The sequence below is a fragment of the Cryptomeria japonica genome, chromosome 4 (assembly GCF_030272615.1).
Source record: "Cryptomeria japonica chromosome 4, Sugi_1.0, whole genome shotgun sequence".
NCBI lineage: Eukaryota > Viridiplantae > Streptophyta > Pinopsida > Cupressales > Cupressaceae > Cryptomeria > Cryptomeria japonica.
Window position 1 is genome coordinate 690,709,653 of NC_081408.1, and position 18,855 is coordinate 690,728,507.

General features: G+C 35.6%; 1 protein-coding gene across 1 annotated transcript; it reads right to left on the minus strand.

Annotated features, from left to right (window-relative positions):
• Positions 1-16,160: 16,160 nt before the first annotated feature.
• On the minus strand, positions 16,161-18,338 carry LOC131041548 (UPF0496 protein At4g34320). Its single transcript, XM_057974678.2, has 2 exons — positions 16,557-18,338; positions 16,161-16,459 (listed from the first exon to the last, which is right to left on the minus strand). Exons 1-2 carry the CDS (start codon positions 17,684-17,686, stop codon positions 16,405-16,407), a joined length of 1,185 nt encoding a protein of 394 aa, XP_057830661.2. The 5' UTR covers positions 17,687-18,338; the 3' UTR covers positions 16,161-16,404.
• Positions 18,339-18,855: the final 517 nt, after the last annotated feature.

Consider the following 18,855-nt stretch of genomic DNA (forward strand, 5'->3'; position numbering starts at 1 on the left):
ATTTATGTCAGATCTTTGGCATTGATGTGGGGGAGAGATATATATGAAAAACAAAGCTTAACAGAGATATATTCATTAGGGGAGTTTGGTTCAAAGCTTCATTGCTATATCATTTTGTGGGAGATTGTTGGTTGTCTTCCATAGGGGGAGACTTGTTTGGCATTTCTTGGCACTTGGATGTTTTTCACATCTAGTGTTGTCATCAATGCCAAAGAGGGAGATTGTTGGCAATTCGGAGGAATTGATTATGTGTTGAATTGATATTTTGTCATTGATGGCAACACCAACTATTTTAGTTGTTTATCAATTTTTGGTTGGTTCTAGTAGAGTGGTTGGATTATGATATTGATACGGTATGCTCCGATATGTTTTGGTTTGTGGAATCTGTTTGGATCTATCATTCGTGCTATTTATATGCATATCACAATTAGTTGGTTTGGGATTTGATGACTCAAATACTATCATTTGTTCTAGTAAGCCTTTTGGTCACCGGTAAGGGTTTTACTGGCAGAGCTTTATTGAAGATCTTTTGATGCGCATGATAAGTGGTGTTGGTGCGGCTTCTAGATGGCTTTCAGGATTTTGTTGGTTATCTTGTTCATATTTCAGTTCATCGGTGGTGTTGGATTTGGTTTATGGTGACCTATTTTAGGTCTGGTGTTATCTAGGTTATGGACTGGTTTATGTAATGTGTTGGAGGATGTTCTTGACGTGTTACCAACGACATTCAATGATTGGTTTATATTGTTTTCGGCCTAAGACAAATTTATTGATCATTGGATTGTGGTTTTATGTTATGAACATATTGTATTATATTTTAGGTGGCTGACCTAATTGTTTAGATCCTGGGTTGGTATAAATATGATGTAAGATCTCTTTGTATATCATGGGTATATGGGATTGCCTGTGTGCGAATAATGTTGTAATCATATGTAGGAGTTTTGGTCGATCATAGGCGATCAGTAAGAGAGGTTTAAGACCTCCAAAATTGAGCTTAACTAGAATTGTACTTAGGCATAGGAGATGTTATCTTTGCAGTTCACTCTTCTTTCCGGATTGTAGTCTAGATTTGTTTTGTAGTTAGTGAGGCTCCTTTTATGATGAGTGGTGTGCTCTAGGCTATTAGCCTTCTTGCATGTGCAGGCCCGTCATTTTGTAATCACATGTTTACTGTAAAAGTATTATCTTACTGTGGGTAGGCTTCCCACCGTGGTTTTTCCCTTTACCAATTTTTCCACGTACAAATCTTGGTGTCATGTGTTCAAGATGGATGGTAACTATCCTGTGATTTATGTTTATTTTTAATTGCTATATCAGTTATTCTGATATTTGGTTTATGCATTCCAATATTGAGTTTATGTGTTTTGATAATAAGGATTTGAATGCTTAAAGTTTTGCAATCTATTGACAACCGATTCACCTCCTCCCCCCTCTTAGTTTTCCTCTGGTTATCTGAGTTGTCTAACAATGACTGCTCCATGTAGATTTCCTCCTGAAGGTCACCATGAAGAAATGCACTCTTCATATCCATCTAATGAACTTCCCAATGATGGGTTGCAGTTATAGCAAGGACAAGCCGGATGGAATTCATCTTAGCAATTGGAGAAAAAGTCTTAGAGTAATCAACTCCTGGAACTTGGGAAAAACCTTTTGCTACCAAGTGAGTCTTATACTTATCAACCAACCCATTTGCTACAAATTTTGTTCGATAGATCCACTTGCATCGAATAAGTTTCCTTCCCTTAGGAATAGTAACTAAATCCCATGCATGATTCATTTCCAAGGAATTAAACTCTTCTTGCATTGTACCATCCCACTTGGGAATAGTACTTGAAGCTTCTCGAAAATATGGTGGATCAGGAGCTAAAGCAATGAAGAGATGTGGATCCTATTGAAATTGTGACCTTGTTCTTCTAGTATCTGACGGATCACAAATCCAATATCCTGTTGAGTCAAATGTTTATCGATCCCAAAGAGGCACTGAGGCTAGAGAGTCTGGGTTAGAATCATCAACCTCAGAATGATGACTATGAGATGAATGTGAATCCTCATCATCACTGTCACCATCTAGAGTGGAGGAAGAAGAATCCTCATCAAGATTAGGAGGGTTAAGATCCTTTGAAGAACTCTCATCGGGATGCAATGTCTCCAATGTGATAGTGGTATGAGAAGAACTAGAACTCTCCTCAAAATTAACACTCCTCTTAATGAACAACTCATGAGTAGAGGGATGGAGAATTCTATACCCTTTGACATCATTTGTATACCCAACAAATATACAAGGCTTGCTTTGTGGATCCATAGCCTTGTGTTTCTTTGTTGGAATGTGGCCCCATGCAAGAGAATAAAAACCTATGAAGTGCTTAACTATAGGTTTCTGACTAGTCCAAGCTTGAAAAGGAGTTATCCCCTTCACAAATTTGTGAGGAACTTGGTTCTGGATGTAACATGCACATTTGATGGCCTCTGCCCAATAATAAGGTGCCAAAGACTTGGAGTGAATCTTACAATTGGCCATCTCCTTCAAGGACCTATTATTGTGTTCTATGACACCATTCTATTGAGGACTGTATGGAATTGTGTACTGCATGTCGATACCTTTTGAAGCACAAAATTGTTCAAACTGATTATTAACATATTCACCCCATTATCTGTACGCAGAATCTTGATGAGCTTCAAATTTTGTTTCTCTACAAAATTTTTGAAATCTAGAAAATTCTCGAAGACTTCAGACTTTTGCTTGATAAAGTAAACCCATGTATATCAAGAAAAGTCATCAATAAATGTCAAGACATATCTAGTCCTATTGAAAGATGGTTGTGGAAATGGTCCTGCCAAGTCACTATGTACCAAATCCAATAATTGTGTATCTTTCCATCCTTTACCTTTATCATACTTCTCCTTGGGATTCTTACCAAGAATGCATCCCTGGCAAACTCCATCAGAAAATTGAATTGAAGGCAGCCATAAAACCATGTCCTATCGACTAAGTTGTTGCAAGTAACAGCAATTCAAGTGGCCAAATCATTGATGCCACAAATAACTCGCCTCATCTGAATGAGTGAGTAAAACTATTGAAGGAGAGTCAGGAACAAAGTGAGAAAACTAATATAATCTGGATTGATGATCTACTTTTCCCACAACAATAGTAGACCCATTATGCATTTCACTTATTACCACTGTATCTGGTGTGAGCTCAACTCGCTTACCATAACCAATGTGAGTGATATGATAAATAGATAGGAGATTAGTTGATAAAGATGGAACACAAAGGACATCCTCAAATATTCATTCTCCCACATCTAGAGACTCTTTCCCATACACTTCAACAAGAGTGTCATCACCCATTAGTATGGAAGGCATAGAACATGGCTCTAAAGAGGTGAAATCATCTTCTGAAGAAGCCATGTAGTGTGAAGCACCCAAGTCAATTATCCAAAAATTGGGTTGTGAAGCAACAACAACTAGGGCCTTACCCTTTCCTTTCCTCTTACTCTTATCCGTGTCCTTTGAAGATCCTTGTGATGAACTTTGTTTGACTCAATCAGGCACCTTGATATTATTATTTTCAAGAAGATTTGAAAAGTGATCAATTTGTTTTTTTAAACACTTATGTTCATCATGACCAGGCCTCTTACAGTAAGAACACTTGACCTTCTCCTTCTTAGGTTGATCGCCTTTTGATGAAGAGGTCTGATTATCTGCTTTTGAAGTTGCAGATTTTTTATTTTTCTTCTTCTCTCTTTGGTTCTTGTGTTTCTTATCTTGCATACTAGACCCTTTTTGTTCTTTTGTACCTTGATTTACAGCTAAGGTATGTGACTTAGAGGGTTTTATTGTACCCATTTGAAACAATTTGTCTTGCTCCCTACTGAGTTCTACAACAAATTCATCTAGAGAAGGCATTTTGAATGTGGTACCTAGGGTACATTTTGTAGCATAGAATGTAGAAACAAACACTGAATAGTTAGGACCAAGCTTAGAAAGAATACTCAAGATCAATTGCTTGGTATGTTTCTTAGTTCCACACCATTCCAACTACAATCTCTCAAACTTAAGTTTAGTGAAGTCTTGTATAGTATCAAAATTGGTTGGATTCAACCCTATGAGTTCATTCTCCAATTGATGACCTCTTAGCTCATCCTTCTTACCAAAGAGATTTTTCAAAGTATTCCACACTGCATTTGGTGTAGTGGTAGATTCAATGTGAAAAAGAAGGTCAGGAGAGACTGACATACATAGAGTACAAAAGGCTTCTTCACATTTATTAAACTATTTAATCTTTTCTATAACATCTTGAGGTTTAGTTTCAAGTCCCATAGTAACACGATGATATCTATGTATTTTCAGATATATTATCATCTTAGATTTCCATTCAAAATAATTATGGGTTAAAAGTGGAACTGTAGATGCATCAATGAGAGCAAAAAAGAAGATTGCAAAGAATCGGGAAAAATGCAAGAAAGAAGACACAAGAGACACCCCCTTTCCACTAGTCTCAAAAATCACCCCCCCCAAAAAAAAATATTACAAGGTTGGCACTTTATAATTAGTGCGTTTACAAGGCCTTTTATCAGATTACAATGCTCCTTAAGGCTCCAATGGCCAAAAATAGAAAGGTTTAATACAAGTAAATTTGATACAAGATCTGAAAAAAATATCCTTATAGCTTCTCTATTCATCTCAATACCTTTCCAACAACTATTCGGTTTTGAAAAATAGAGTTGTGAGGTGAAAAATATGACTTGTTCAAGAAACAAATGCAGTTGATTCAACATGAAATATTTGATGAAAAAAGGCAGAATATTTCAATGAAACTAGTAATAATGGAAAGTTCTCATTTTCATCTTTCCATCAAGTATTCATTTGCAAAAATCCGACACCCAAGGTAAAAGTTATGCAACTTTTACGAAAGGTTGCTGAATTTGCCTACTAGAAAACATATTAGGTCCTATTCAAACTCGATTTATGCAAAACATTAATTTTATGGGAACACAATTAGAAACCCAAAAAAAAATTGATGCTAGGAAACAAACCTAGAAATCATTTTTCCTGAAAATGAACGGAAGTCGGAACACAAAAGCTGAAATGAAAATAGCTCCAGTAAAAAGATTTTACTCTAATTTTTTTTACTGTCCTCCAAACTCTAATTTTGGTGAAACAAAAGTCACTTTTGACTTTCTCAAGCTTTTTGGACACTTTGGAAATGCTAAAGAAGCCTCCAATATTACCAATGCTACATTCACCTAGATCTCAAGGAACGCATATATAATAAACCTAATTAAACTAGAAGCTATTTTCCTTTAAACGCTTTTGATTCTCCAGGTCACATGAGAATGTAGGAGAAGAGCATACTTGAATTTTAAGAAAAATATTAGCTATCTAATAGTCTCAAATCTCTCAAATAAATAAATAAAATAGTGAGTTAGATTTTGTGAGAACCGAGAACCGAGCCAGGATTTGATTTCGGTCATAGATCACATGCAACTCCCCAAGCAACAGATGATCGAAGATCAAAATAGCTGAATGAAGATCAGTTTGATATGAGAGAAAAGTAGAGACAATGAAGAGAATTTTGGAGAAGACTCTCACCAAGCAATCACTAAACTAGTGAATGTGAGAGTACAGTGCTTATTATATATAAAAATATAAGCATATACAACCAAGAGATGCATTAACTCCCACCTCCATAAAAAGTGGGAGGTTTTACCTACTACCCTATACAAGGTGGGAGGTTTTTACCTACTTGGTAAATGCCAAAACATGTGTCATAACCTCCTTACATGAAAACAAAAAGGAGTTATAAGAGGTGGCACATAAAGCCGAAAGAAGGTGAGAAACCCAACTACCCCATAACCCACTAAGGAAATGACAAAATAGTGGTTATGAGAGGTGATACAACAAGCCAAAAGAGGGTGTGTAACTCCATTACCCATGTGAGGTGGAGAGTTACACATGTAGCTAAAGTATTTTGCCATCTGTCCTCATATTAACCACTCCTAATAATCTAAGCAAGCTTAAATAATATGTGTAGGAAAAATAAATACTCCCTAACATAAGGAAAATAAAAAAACCTACACTAACAAGAGTAACATCTCCACCATCAAACTTTTTAAAATTCATAAACTTACTCTTACCTTTGGTCATATGACCAGAACATCCACTGTAAAAAATTAAGGTACAAATAGAGATGAGATTTTCATACAAATTCTATCCACTTCTTCCATGTCTTTGTATTCCTTTTTTTCTTATCCCCTATTCTTTTATCTCTCCTTAAAAATCCTCCCCAAAAGTAATTCTTAAAAATTAACTTTACTAAGTACAATCATCCAACTCTCCCCAAAATAGAAAAGTCTTGACAATTATTTAACAACAATAGAACTAATTATAGTGTTCACTAAAAACAACAATAACAATTCTAAAATTATCTAAGTTGCTTCAATTGACTCGTTGTGAGGAATAGAAATTTAAGGAGAATGATTTGCATTAAATCTGCTACTATCATAGTAGATTATGCAAGTAAACCTAAGTGTTTTAAAATGAACAAGATTTAAGTTTACTAATAAAATAAAACACTTAAATTGAAATAAACAATTACTATTAAGTAAGAAATTGTTGGAGTAAACCATGTCTAATTATTAAACTTTACTTAAGTTGACTTAGGATAATGCATCTCATTGTAGTTTGCATATGAAACACCTAGGGAATTGTGTATCTAGCGAAGATGGTTGTAGGAGAAATTCCACCTTTTGTGGTGATATTTTGTTGTCACATTCCACCTCCGGTGGGTGGTCCACCTTTAGTGAAATATTTCATTATTTCTTCTACCTACCTTTGTATCTCATTGAGTCACATGTCATGATTGTATACTCTCATTTCCGTATAGCCTTGCCTTTATAAGCAATCTCATTTACATTGAATGTAATCCAATTGATTAATCTTATTACATCTTGATGACAATACAAATTGTTCTTGTTTGTCTTTTTCTCTCTTGTGTTGTCATTTTCATTGGCCTCTAGATCTTGGTTTTTATAGGAAAATTCTCATAGAAATGAAAGATAAGAATGACAAGTTGAAGTTAGAATAGAAAAAAGATGATAAGGGAGAACCTAGGATTAAAACATAGAGTTCACTTGAGTAGATGCAAAATATTTAAAAAGAAAATCTACCTTTAAAAATGAAACCTACTAAAATAAAAATGGAGCAATAAAAATAATTTAGTTGATCACTAGTGATGAGAAGATCAAGATAACATGAATTCAAACTATTCTAGTTCAAATAAATTGATAGAAATAGAAAGAACAAGACATAAAGATATCACCAATCTCAAAAAGTTTGAATATCTACTTTTAAATAATTTATAGCTTATAGAAGACAAAAGAAAATATTTTTGGTGGCTATGAAGTGCTTGCCTTTAAGTCAAGCTCCTAGATAGGTTTTACAACCTCCATGAATAACCTATTTTGATTATGGTATTGAAAATGCACGATATAATGCAAGTAGAATTATAGTGCTTGTTGGCATTCTACACTCAATGAGAATGGTTTATGTTGTCATTGATGGCAACCAGTTGGTAACATGACTCTATAGGTTCACCAGCACCGACAAGCACACTCATCGGCATCCAGATTACACCGGCAATGAAGTATACTGGCATCCAGACCGACATGAGACAATTTTTTACTTATATGAATTGTATTGTAAATGTAATTAATTATTTGTAAGCCGACATGATGTATTGTAAAGACTCATATATGTATGAGATCTTATTGGTCATTTTTGATATAGCGTGGAGAGGAAATTATGTAATGGTATTATGTAGAAGATAGCGAAAGGATTTTGTAATAAGGCAGATAGGTTATGTGAGTGAATATCATTCACCGGCAAGGTTTTTGGTTAAGGTTTTTGACAGAGCTTAAATCGGTACTGAATCAAGCATTGCAGATGCTAATTTGAGCAGTAGATTATCTTGGATTTAATTATCCATTTTGTAGTCAGTGAGACTCTTCTATTGAGCAGTGAGCTCTAGGTTGTTGGCCTTCCCGCATGTGCAGGACCATATTGTAAGTAATATTTATTTATATTGGACAGTGAGTAAATATTGTGGGTCACAAATCCCACCGAAGTTTTTTCCTTACCGGGTTTCCTCGCCAAAACATCTTGTGTTATGGTGTGCATTTATGTTGTCCTTGTTATTTATCTTTACTACACTATTGCTTGTTTACCAGTACATTAATTTGAGTTGCAAAGTTATAAATAAGTTCAAATATTCCACTAACTGGTTAGACACTGATTCACCCCCCCCCCCCCCAACTCTCAATGTCTTTGGGACTGTCATTGCATCTAACAATTGGTATCAGAGCCTGGTCCTCTATTTGCAAAAGCCTAACAGCTTGAGGAAGATTCACCGGTACCGATGGAGAGTTTGAGAAAACAGTTGGAAGGAGCTCTTGAAGATTTTGATGTAGAAAAATTGAAAAATATCAAACTTGAAAATGATCTGAGGACTGCTAAGGAATTCATTAAAGGACTTCAGGAGAGCCTGGTTATAGCACAAAACAAGAGGAAGAAACTTCATGAGCAAATGCAGAAACATGATGATGAAAAGGAAACTCTTAGTGATATTGCAGAGAAGTTAAGATGAGAACACAAATATGAGGAATGAAATGCAAGATTTAACCATGAGGCTATGTAAGGTTATTGAAGACAGGAAGAAGAATGAAGAAGACTTAATGATGAAGGTAATGAAAATCTGAGACTTTGTCATGAGAATGATATGCTAAAGACAGATCTGATTCACATGCAACATGATAAAGAGGAGCTTAGGAGACAAATTGGCATTCTAGAAAATGAGTTGATCACTGCAAATGAACACAAAGACAAATTCAAGAAAAGTTTAGAAAGGCTTGATGACATGCTGAAAAGACAAAAACCTGATGGAGATACAATTAGATTTGGATTTGAACATGGAGAAAGTTTCGAGACTGCAAATAATCAAGATCACAGCAAACTGGTAAGACAACCTAATGCTTATAAATTTAATGGGAAATGTTTTAATTGTAACAAATTTGGTCATAGAGAAAATAAATGCAGATTTAGAAACAATCAGAATACAAAGTTACCCACCGGTCAATGTTCCAAATGCAATAAAGTTGGTCACAATTTAGAAAATTGCAGAATGAATGTGAAATGCTATGTTTGTGGTAGATTTGGACATTTATCTAACCAATGCAAAACACAAACTGGACAAGGATATGGAAAAGCTATTCAGAGGAATAACGTAACTTGTTATGCATGTAACAAGATTGGGCATATTGCAAAATTTTGTAGAAGCAAGACTATACCGACGAACAATAAATGATCTAATGAGAAAGGAAAAGAAAGGGTAAATGAAATAAAACAAGAATTTTCAAAACAATGTATTAAGAAGAGAGATCAGAGAGTTGATGAATCTGTCTCTGCATTGGTAGAATAGGGTAATACTCCACTGGTAGGAGATTCTTCATCTAAGTAAGGAATAATCCTTAGGGGGTATGGCACAAAACTGAAAATCATGCATTCTACCCTCAGTTGATGGTAAGAAGTTATATTTCATTTTTACCGGCAGATGTGCTAAGATTTCACTTAACTGGCAAGCATTTAATGTGATTTTTGAAGAACTTTTTGGTTATAAGCATTGAAAAACCCTCATTTCAAACCACCAAGCATCCAAGCACTCGAAGAGCACAAAGAGAGAGAAAAGGCATCCTAAGGTGAATCAGCAAGGTGTTTTTAGGCATTCAAAGATTTCAAGTAAGAGGTATTCATCTTTTGAAATGGCATCTTCATCTTTTGTACCTAAGTTTATTGCAAACCCTACTGTGATAGAGAACATTAAGCACCCTAGACCTATATTTAAAATCATTCCCGAGATCGCAAAGCAAGATGATTCCATCGGAGCCTTCTCTAAAATTCTGAAGGGAGTTGCTTTTGTCGAAGACTCGAGGATTTACATTCACTGCAACATAGAAAATTTAGGGTCTGATGATTTGAAGAACATATACAAGGATGTTATCACTGATGAACAAGGTCTGATTAAACCGGAGCATAAGATTGTAGGAGACTTAGGATTTGTTGAAATTCTGAACATCCCTAAATTTCTAGATAAGATAGTACGTCTTGTATTGATCAGAGTTCATGGAGAGTTTATATGGCTAGATTTTGTTTTTAAAATCACTAAGGAAGCAATCAAAGCAGTTACTAGTTTACCCTCAACAGGTACTAGACCCGACAAAAAGAAGAAGATACCAAACAAGGGTGTTATGGACCTAAACGGAGCTACATTTGACAACAAATCTCTTAGGGTTAATGATATCACTGATGCAAATGTGAAATATGTGAGCATGGTATTTGGATACAGGGTTACATATGCAAATAGGTTAATTTTGTTTCTAGCTTATGTATTCATAGTGCATATGAGATGGTTAAGAACAATGCTAAAATTGACATCTGTGAGTGGCTTAAGGATGAGCTGATAGATAACTTGAAGAAGATTAAGGGTGATCAGAAGGGGACATTCCGTTTTGGGAATATACTTGTGTGTTTAATTCTTTACTTCACAAAGGAGATACCCGACATTGGTCACAAGGACTTTGCATATGACATCCCAGTAGGTAGACAAATCAAGGAAGCTATTACCGCCATTGGTGCTAACACTGATAACATTATAGCAGACTACTTCAAAAACTTCCAAACTAAGATGAAGGCTAGAGAAAGGTTACCACGAAGCATTGTAGATAAATATGACAAGCAAATATGTTTTGTAATCAAACGTGATGAAACATGGATGGAAGCTATTACTCCTAGAACTATTTGGATAACGGAAATGGGTTATGAAGTTGATCTGAATATTCTTGAGGCTTATGCTAAAACACTTCTTGATGCACTTAGGGAACCTTTAGAAGAAATTTTTGGTAGTGCTAAGACTATTGAGAGTGTTGTTTTGACGCAAAAGCAAAGAAAAAGAAGAGAAAAGTTCATCAGAGATGCATCCAAGATGGCTAAGGAAGTAAAAGAAAATGTGATGAACATAAGCGTTATTTCAGCCAATGAACTGGAAGGACTGGAACTGGTAGCCCATGTTTCACCGGTTGTCACCTCTTTGGATACAAATAGTGGTAAGGCGACAGAGTTCAAAAGAGTAGAAAGGAAGAAGAGAAAACCTTCACCGGTACCTTCTCCTTCTCCTAAAAAGGCAAGGACATTAAGGAAGAAGAAGCAGGTTGTAAGGGAGCCTAACAAGAAGCTAACACCAAAGAAGAAACAAACTAAGGCACTGGATACCCTTACACCGGAGGAATTAATCAATGAAATAACACAAGAAGGTAATCTTTGCAATATAAATAAATATTATCATTCCTTCAAGGATTCTGACAAGGAGACTATAGAGACTAGTATTATTTTGCATCTTGATATCTACAAGAAAGTTTTGATTAAGGTTGTAGATGATCTACCTAATGACTTGTATATAAGATTAGAGGCTAAAAGGATGTCAGTTATGGAACTAGATAAAAAGTTAAAGGTTGAGGCATTGTTGGCTATTCACCCTGTAAATTCCAAAGAAGAAATTGATGAACTAATTGCTAAAGCCAACCAGACAATTTTTGTGGGTGGTCAATGACAGGTCAGCCTAATGGTCGGGAGAGTGAAAGAGATGGCTGATGAAACTGCAGACAAATGGGACATATTTTTTGTTGAAAAAGAAAAAAAAGAGGAAAGGGAGAGACATAAAATGGATAAATCTTTTGCGAAGGTATATCAAAAGGATAAGGACAAAGGTATAGGTAAAATTGGTAGTGTACCTACTATAAGGGTAACAGATAACCTTCCCCCACCAGCACAAGATACTCCGCCAATAACTTCAGATACACTGGTACATACAAACAGTCAACCAGATAAGGAGACTGAAGAAATAACACATGAAGACATTAATCCGGATTCTAAAATTCTTTTCACTATGAATGTTGATACACAAGATTTTAATATTGTTGTGGATAAGGATACCTCAGAAGTTAAGACAGTCGATGCTAAGAACATTGAGATCTCTGAGTCACCGGTTAACACTGCTGACTTTCAGAACATTGAAATACCGATAGAAGCTAAGAAACCGAAGACTGAGGAATCGACAGATGCAGAGGTACTTACACATACTGAGAAACCAATAGAATCAGAAGTAATAACACAGAGTGAGAAATCGACAGAAACTGTAAATAAAGAGGAAACAATTGTTGGAAATAAGGAAGAAATAGTTAAGGCAATTGGGCAAGTATCCGTTGAAAGGAAATCTATTGCAGAACCAAGCATATCCACTGGAGAATTTAGACCCACTAATGTAACAGATGTTCTTTTGGATTCAATTAAGAGGATAACAGATTGCAATGCCTTAGCATTTAAGGCTATTGATGATACACTGCCTATTTTGCAGATTGATTGCACCGACTTGTAAGATAGATCACATTGATGATTCTCTAGGTAAATTGGACGCATTGTCCAAATTTATTGCTTCAAATGTTCTGACTGTAGATAAGGTGAATGAGGAAATTATTAAGGAAAGAGTGAATAAAGAAAAAGGAGAATTCTTTAAGAAGACCATCAAATACTGTAATGAGCACATTGATTCCTTATTATCGGTACTAAATTCAACAATTTTGGAGCATAAGGATCTGTATAAAGAAGCTTGCAAGCCTCACCACCTGACTGAAGACATTGATGAGGAAATTAAGGGAACACAGAAGGAAATAGATGACATAGAAGATAATATGATAGGTTCTTCGAAACTTACCTCTGTTTTTTAACAAGAAATGACAGTTTATGAGGAAAAGATTGAAAATTTGGAAAAAGGAAAAGCAAGGATACTGTTGAAGGCCTAGGAGCTGAAAAACAAGCTTGGCCCTAGATTGGACAATCTTATAACTCAGCGGGTTGAGCTATCAAAGGCAACAATTCAAGGAGAATAGTCACCGGAGTAGCAGATGCACTATCTAACCAGCTTGATCTAGCAGACAGAAACCATTATTTCTGACAACAACAAATTCATGCAGAACCTGAATCTAATTTTGGCGGACATTTTTCAACTTGTACATAACCGATTACAGGTTATGAGGTAGAACTCTTGTATTCTTTGATTCTTTTTGACATCCTTTGTCATAAATGTCAAAGGGGGAGTAGTATGGAGAAAAATGCACAGAAGAAATCACTTGCTCAGGGGGAGCACACTTTTTTGGGGGATCAGTTTTGGACTTCATTTTTGGACAACAGTTTTTGGATTTTTCTCATGAGTGTTGCCATCAATGCCAAAGGGGGAGATTGTTGGCATTCTACACTCAATGAGAATGGTTGATGTTGTAATTGATGGCAACTAATCGATAACAGGATTCTACAGGTTCACCGGCACCGGTAGGCACACTCATCGACATCCAGATTACATCGACAATGAAGTATACCGACATCCAGGCCGACATGAGACAAAGTTTTACTTATATAAATTGTATTGTAAATGTAATTAATTATTTGTAAGGCAACATGATGAATTGTAAAAACTCATATATGTATGAGATCTTATTGGTCATTTTTGATATAGCATGGAGAGGAAATTATGTAATGGTATTATGTAAAAGATAGCGAAAGGATTTTGTAATAAGGCATATAGGTTATGTGAGTGAATATCATTCACCGGCAAGGTTTTTGGTTAAGGTTTTTGACAGAGCTTGAATCGGTACTAAATCAAGCATTGCAGATGCTAATTTGAGCAGTACATTATCTTGGATTTAATTATCCATTTTGTAGTCAGTGAGACTCTTCTATTGAGCAGTGAGCTCTAGGTTGTTGGCCTTCCTACATGTGCAGGCCCATATTATAAGTAATATTTATTCATATTGGCTAGTGAGTAAATATTGTGGGTCACAAATCCCACTGAGGTTTTTCCCTTACCAGGTTTCCTCATCAAAACATCTTGTGTTATGGTGTGCATTTATGTTGTCTCTGTTATTTATCTTTACTGCACTATTGCTTGTTTACCGGTACATTAATTTGAGTTGGAAAGTTATAAATAAGTTCAAATATTCCACTAACCGGTTAGACACTGATTCAACCCCCCCCCCCTCTCAATGTCTTTGGGACTGTCATTGCATCTAACAGTGCTATGGTAGAATAAAAATTCTAATGTAATGAATGAGTGTGTGACTCCTCAATGCCACATGTGTAAGCACAAAGGGATTCAATTAGAATAATAGTGAAAAAAATAAAAAGAAGCTAGAGCATTAATACAAAACAATATCACCTCAAACATTTGAAAAAACCAAGAGGGACAAAGCTAGGTTGTAGATGCTACTATCACACTTCCACGAATCTAGTAAGCATGAGATAGTGTTCACATCAATAGAGAATGCTAATAACAATGGAGAGAGCTTGAAGAACTTCATGAATTCCTAAATAGATAGCCAAAATTAAGAAGATTGATAGATTGCAAGAGAAGTGATAGATTCAATGAATTTAGTTTAAAATGAGTCAAAGAAGAGAATCCAAGGGGACAAATAGCCATTTCAAATCTATTTAAGATAGTTATTTGCCAAATACAAAAAGCGATAAGAGTTTGAAATGAAATCTCTAGAAATGGTTTCAAAATATAAATTGTTGTGATATGCTTCCATGTTGTACAAATGTCTATCCATCTTACTAATGTCTAGACAATTCAAACTAAAAAGAATGATCCAACACACTAGGAATAATATAGATAAGACAACTAGTACACAGACAAGTGGAAAGAACAATAAAAAGTACTAGACTTTTGACACTAGGAAGTACAATACTAGGGAGGCCAAAGCAAGTGTAAAATATAATGTGAAATTATAAGATTTATTTAAATGCTTATTTGTTAAACAAACATAAATATTTGTGTAGGTGATAATTTCTTCCCTTAAAACATCCATGACAAAATGAGTTAAACCTCTTATACATAAATTAGATAAACAAAATGTTAAATTAGCTATGCTAAAATTTTGTAGGTTTAAATTGATACCACATAAGCATCACTTTACTGGTACATAATTAAAGCTTAAATTTGATGGTTATATAACCATATTCATCTTTATTGTAAATACAATTAAAATATGAAAAACAATTATCACATGGAAACAAATATTTAACAAGTTATCAATATTACTAAAAAATTATTTTTAAACATATTTTTAATAATTTTAAATAGTGATATATTTGCTTGACACCATACCATAAGAGATTGAAATAATCTTGATAAAAAAGATAACCTTCAATCCTAGATTCTCTCCCAAACCATTTTCAACCTAAGACTTATACTTCTATATCTTATCAAATAAGAAATAATTCTAATCTTGATAAAAAAGATAACCTTCAATCCTAGATTCTCTCCCAAACCATTTTCAACCTAAGACTTATACTTCTATATCTTATCAAATAACAAATAATTCTATGAATTCGATATATATATATTTTAAAAGTCAATTTCAAATAAATCAGTATCCATCATAAAAGGTTTGCTCTAAGGACTGAATCAACCATTAAATTAAGATCATGTCAGATCACAGCAAAAGCAATTACCACAGTCCACGAAAAAGTCATATGACCTTACTTTGGATGCTTTGTTTATAATAATATGGTGACGCACTGACGCCTACAATGAAACCTCGTTCACAGGATTTAGTGATGCCTACGACCCATGAATATAGCGTGAAGCATAAATCTGGGAAAAAGAATTCTCCTATAACAGAGGAGAAATATTTTCATTGTAATTCTTTTTAGCTTTAATCAATATAAAAAGGTAAAACAATTTTTTAAATACAATAAACAAATAATAAGATCTGACAGAGCTCGCTCAACTTTCTGGCCAGCAAATGATGAACACAGGACAGGAAATCAATCCGTTGGTGTAAAATGCATTAAAATTCTGCAATACATTATGACAAACAATTTTTTTTTTGTCATGATACATTTTGACTTTTGCAGATAAGAAACAGAAGTTTTCCATACAACTCCTAGGTAATTATTTCTTCTACTTCAAATTCAGGTAATTATTTCTTCTACTTCAAATTTACAAAATGGAAATTTCTGTGATGAAAAAAAAGCAGCGCATTTGAAATTGAAGCACATTGAAACAAACTAAATGGAGTTTCAGAGTCATATATAAAATTTAAAATAAATACAATGGCTGTACAAGACTGAGTGTTTTCAGTCAATAAATTTATTGCAACCTTTTGAAAATCCAAGCCCAAAAACCAATAAAAACTTCAAGCAATAATTTTATTTTTTTCACAGAAACGATTTCTCTGTAAATTTTCGTTTCTGTTTTTCGTTTTACCTTTCAAGACTGGAAAACAGAAATTCGCCGCTTTATTACAATATCCCCCCTGCTAAGTTTAGCTCCTCTTCATCTCGTCCCATCTCAGATCTGCAACAACAGGATCTTACAGTCCCTTGAATAACCAGGGTTCGATTCCTTTCAAAGAGAGAATGCAAATTTTATTAAGGTCTAGAAGCTAAATGACCTCTTTCGGGATGGCCTGATGATCTTGAGCACAACCAAGGTTCTGGCCTGCCGAATGTCTCGACTGCAACGATCCACATAATCAGAAAGGCGGTCGATCTCATCGATAAAACTCTGCTGCTTCTTCCTGATATCGTCCATGACAACCTGCACAGCATCCTCGTCCTTCAACCCTAACTCCACGCTTCTGAGAATTGAGCTTATAGTTATCTCCAAATGGTCCACAAGAACCCTAATATTGTCCAGATCCTTAAGGGCCACAAATGTCCCCACATGCATTGAACTGATAAGCTCCCGCTGGCCTCTAATGGTATCCTCGTATTTTTTCCAAAGGTTGTCAACCCATTTCCCCACAGAACCGATGGGAATGGCCGCCGCGGCGGCAAGAGCCGACGCAATTGGCGGCGCGGCGATGGCCGCAGCCACCACAGAGCAAATCAAAACGGCCGCAAATGTAGCTACAAAAATAACACTGGAAACCTTTTTCCACGCCTTCACATTCTTCATCTTTTTGTCCAGTTTGTGCCTTTTCGCATGGAGTTTCTCCAGCATCTGAATGTGCCCTGTGTAAACGGACTCAAAAAGCCTAATAAAATCCTCAGGAAACGGACTTCCTGCATTTTTGAAATTTCCAAGCTCTTCAAGAATTTTCTTGTACTGTGCCTCTCCTGGAGGAGGTCCTCCTGGCGGGATGTGCTGTAAAGCAATCTGAATTATGAGCTGATTGTCCCTAGCCTTTCTCAGGCAATTTTCCAGCATAGAGCAGAAATCCAGAGTCCTCAAGCTGTTATTGAAATACTCCTCAACCAGCTCGAACAATTCCGGACTTTTCCATACATCCTCCTTGTTTTGCAGAACAAGCTTTACAACTTCCTGGTCCATTTCAAGCAAACAAGAGGTAACCTCCTTTAAAGAATCCAAAGAAAGGCTCTGAACCTGCACACCATTAGCCACAGCTCTCATAACTTGCCCTGTGCGAGCCTGTACAACGTTATCAAAATTCTTTACATCCGGATCAACTTTGCAGGCCTCTTCATAGGCTTTCAATTCAACCGTATACTTAGCTTTTGCTTCTAAATCTATATCAGGCATCGCTTTCTCCCCCGATTTCTTGCTCATTTGCGCTCCCATCTCCTTCCAAACCCTAGCTAAACAAATCAAACAAGAGAAAAACCTGAAACAATATCACAGCCACAAAATCGCAGGCTCGAATCCACAACCAAACCCCTGCGTACAAATTCTTACTAGAAACAGAAAAAACGCGTTTTTTGTGCGCTTCACAACCAGCTTTCAACCTTCCAAGAACACAAACCCTCACAACCTCTGAATACCAAAAAAATTGCAAGCTTTGAACAATATTTCCGTCAATTGAAGGCTCGTTTGAAAGAAACACGCTTTGTTAACCCCCCAAAAAATAATCACTGTCGTAATAACAATCGTAACGTTACATACAACCAGAGCTATTACCAAAATAACCAGATTTAGCAATTCCTGTGTCTTGCACGGATCATTAGCCGGGCTCCCAAGATTTATAGTAAAATGAGAAACTTTCCTGCAAGCAACACCAAATTTATTCGACAAGTGACGCAACTTCAAACTCCGAGTAAAAATTAAACCTCTAGTCACCACCTGGAACTCCTGATTGCATGAAAGAGGTTGCTTGCAGAGGAGGAATAAGTGACGAAGAAGATTTTCCGTTAATCACACTTAACAATTTGACATTTCTTGACAAATTGTATTTTTCTGTCTGAACGACACGATTTTGCCGGATTAAAACTTTCCACAGCTGAGTCATTTTGTCTCTGCTACCGACAGCTGTAAGGTGAAGTTTCAGACTCCAACCCTAACGTTAACCGACACGTAATCTTCCAAGCAAAACCACCGACATTATATTTTAAAGCAAAACCCTTTAGGGGTTTCCCAGAAAGTGAATTTATGTTGAATAAGACGTTATGGAGATAAAAGTGAGAATATAACTTTTTGACATTAAGCGAGTAATTAAGGCTTTTAATACTCCCTATGTAAGAATAAAGGAATCATTTGATTTTATCCTTGCATAAAGTAGATTATATTTTAGCGAAGGAGAATATATTTGGTCAGGTGTTTTTGATATAAAATTGTTCACTTTTCTCATTGGGAAGGAATCCTTATTGAGTGCTTTGACAATCTTGTTAGTGCAGGTATTCTATGCGCGTATAGGGAATGAACACCCACATAAGACTCAACATAGCTTGGCCTTATCTACATCTTCCTCTTCACTTTTCTCTTCAGTTTCTTAGAATAATAGGTGGCATAGAGTT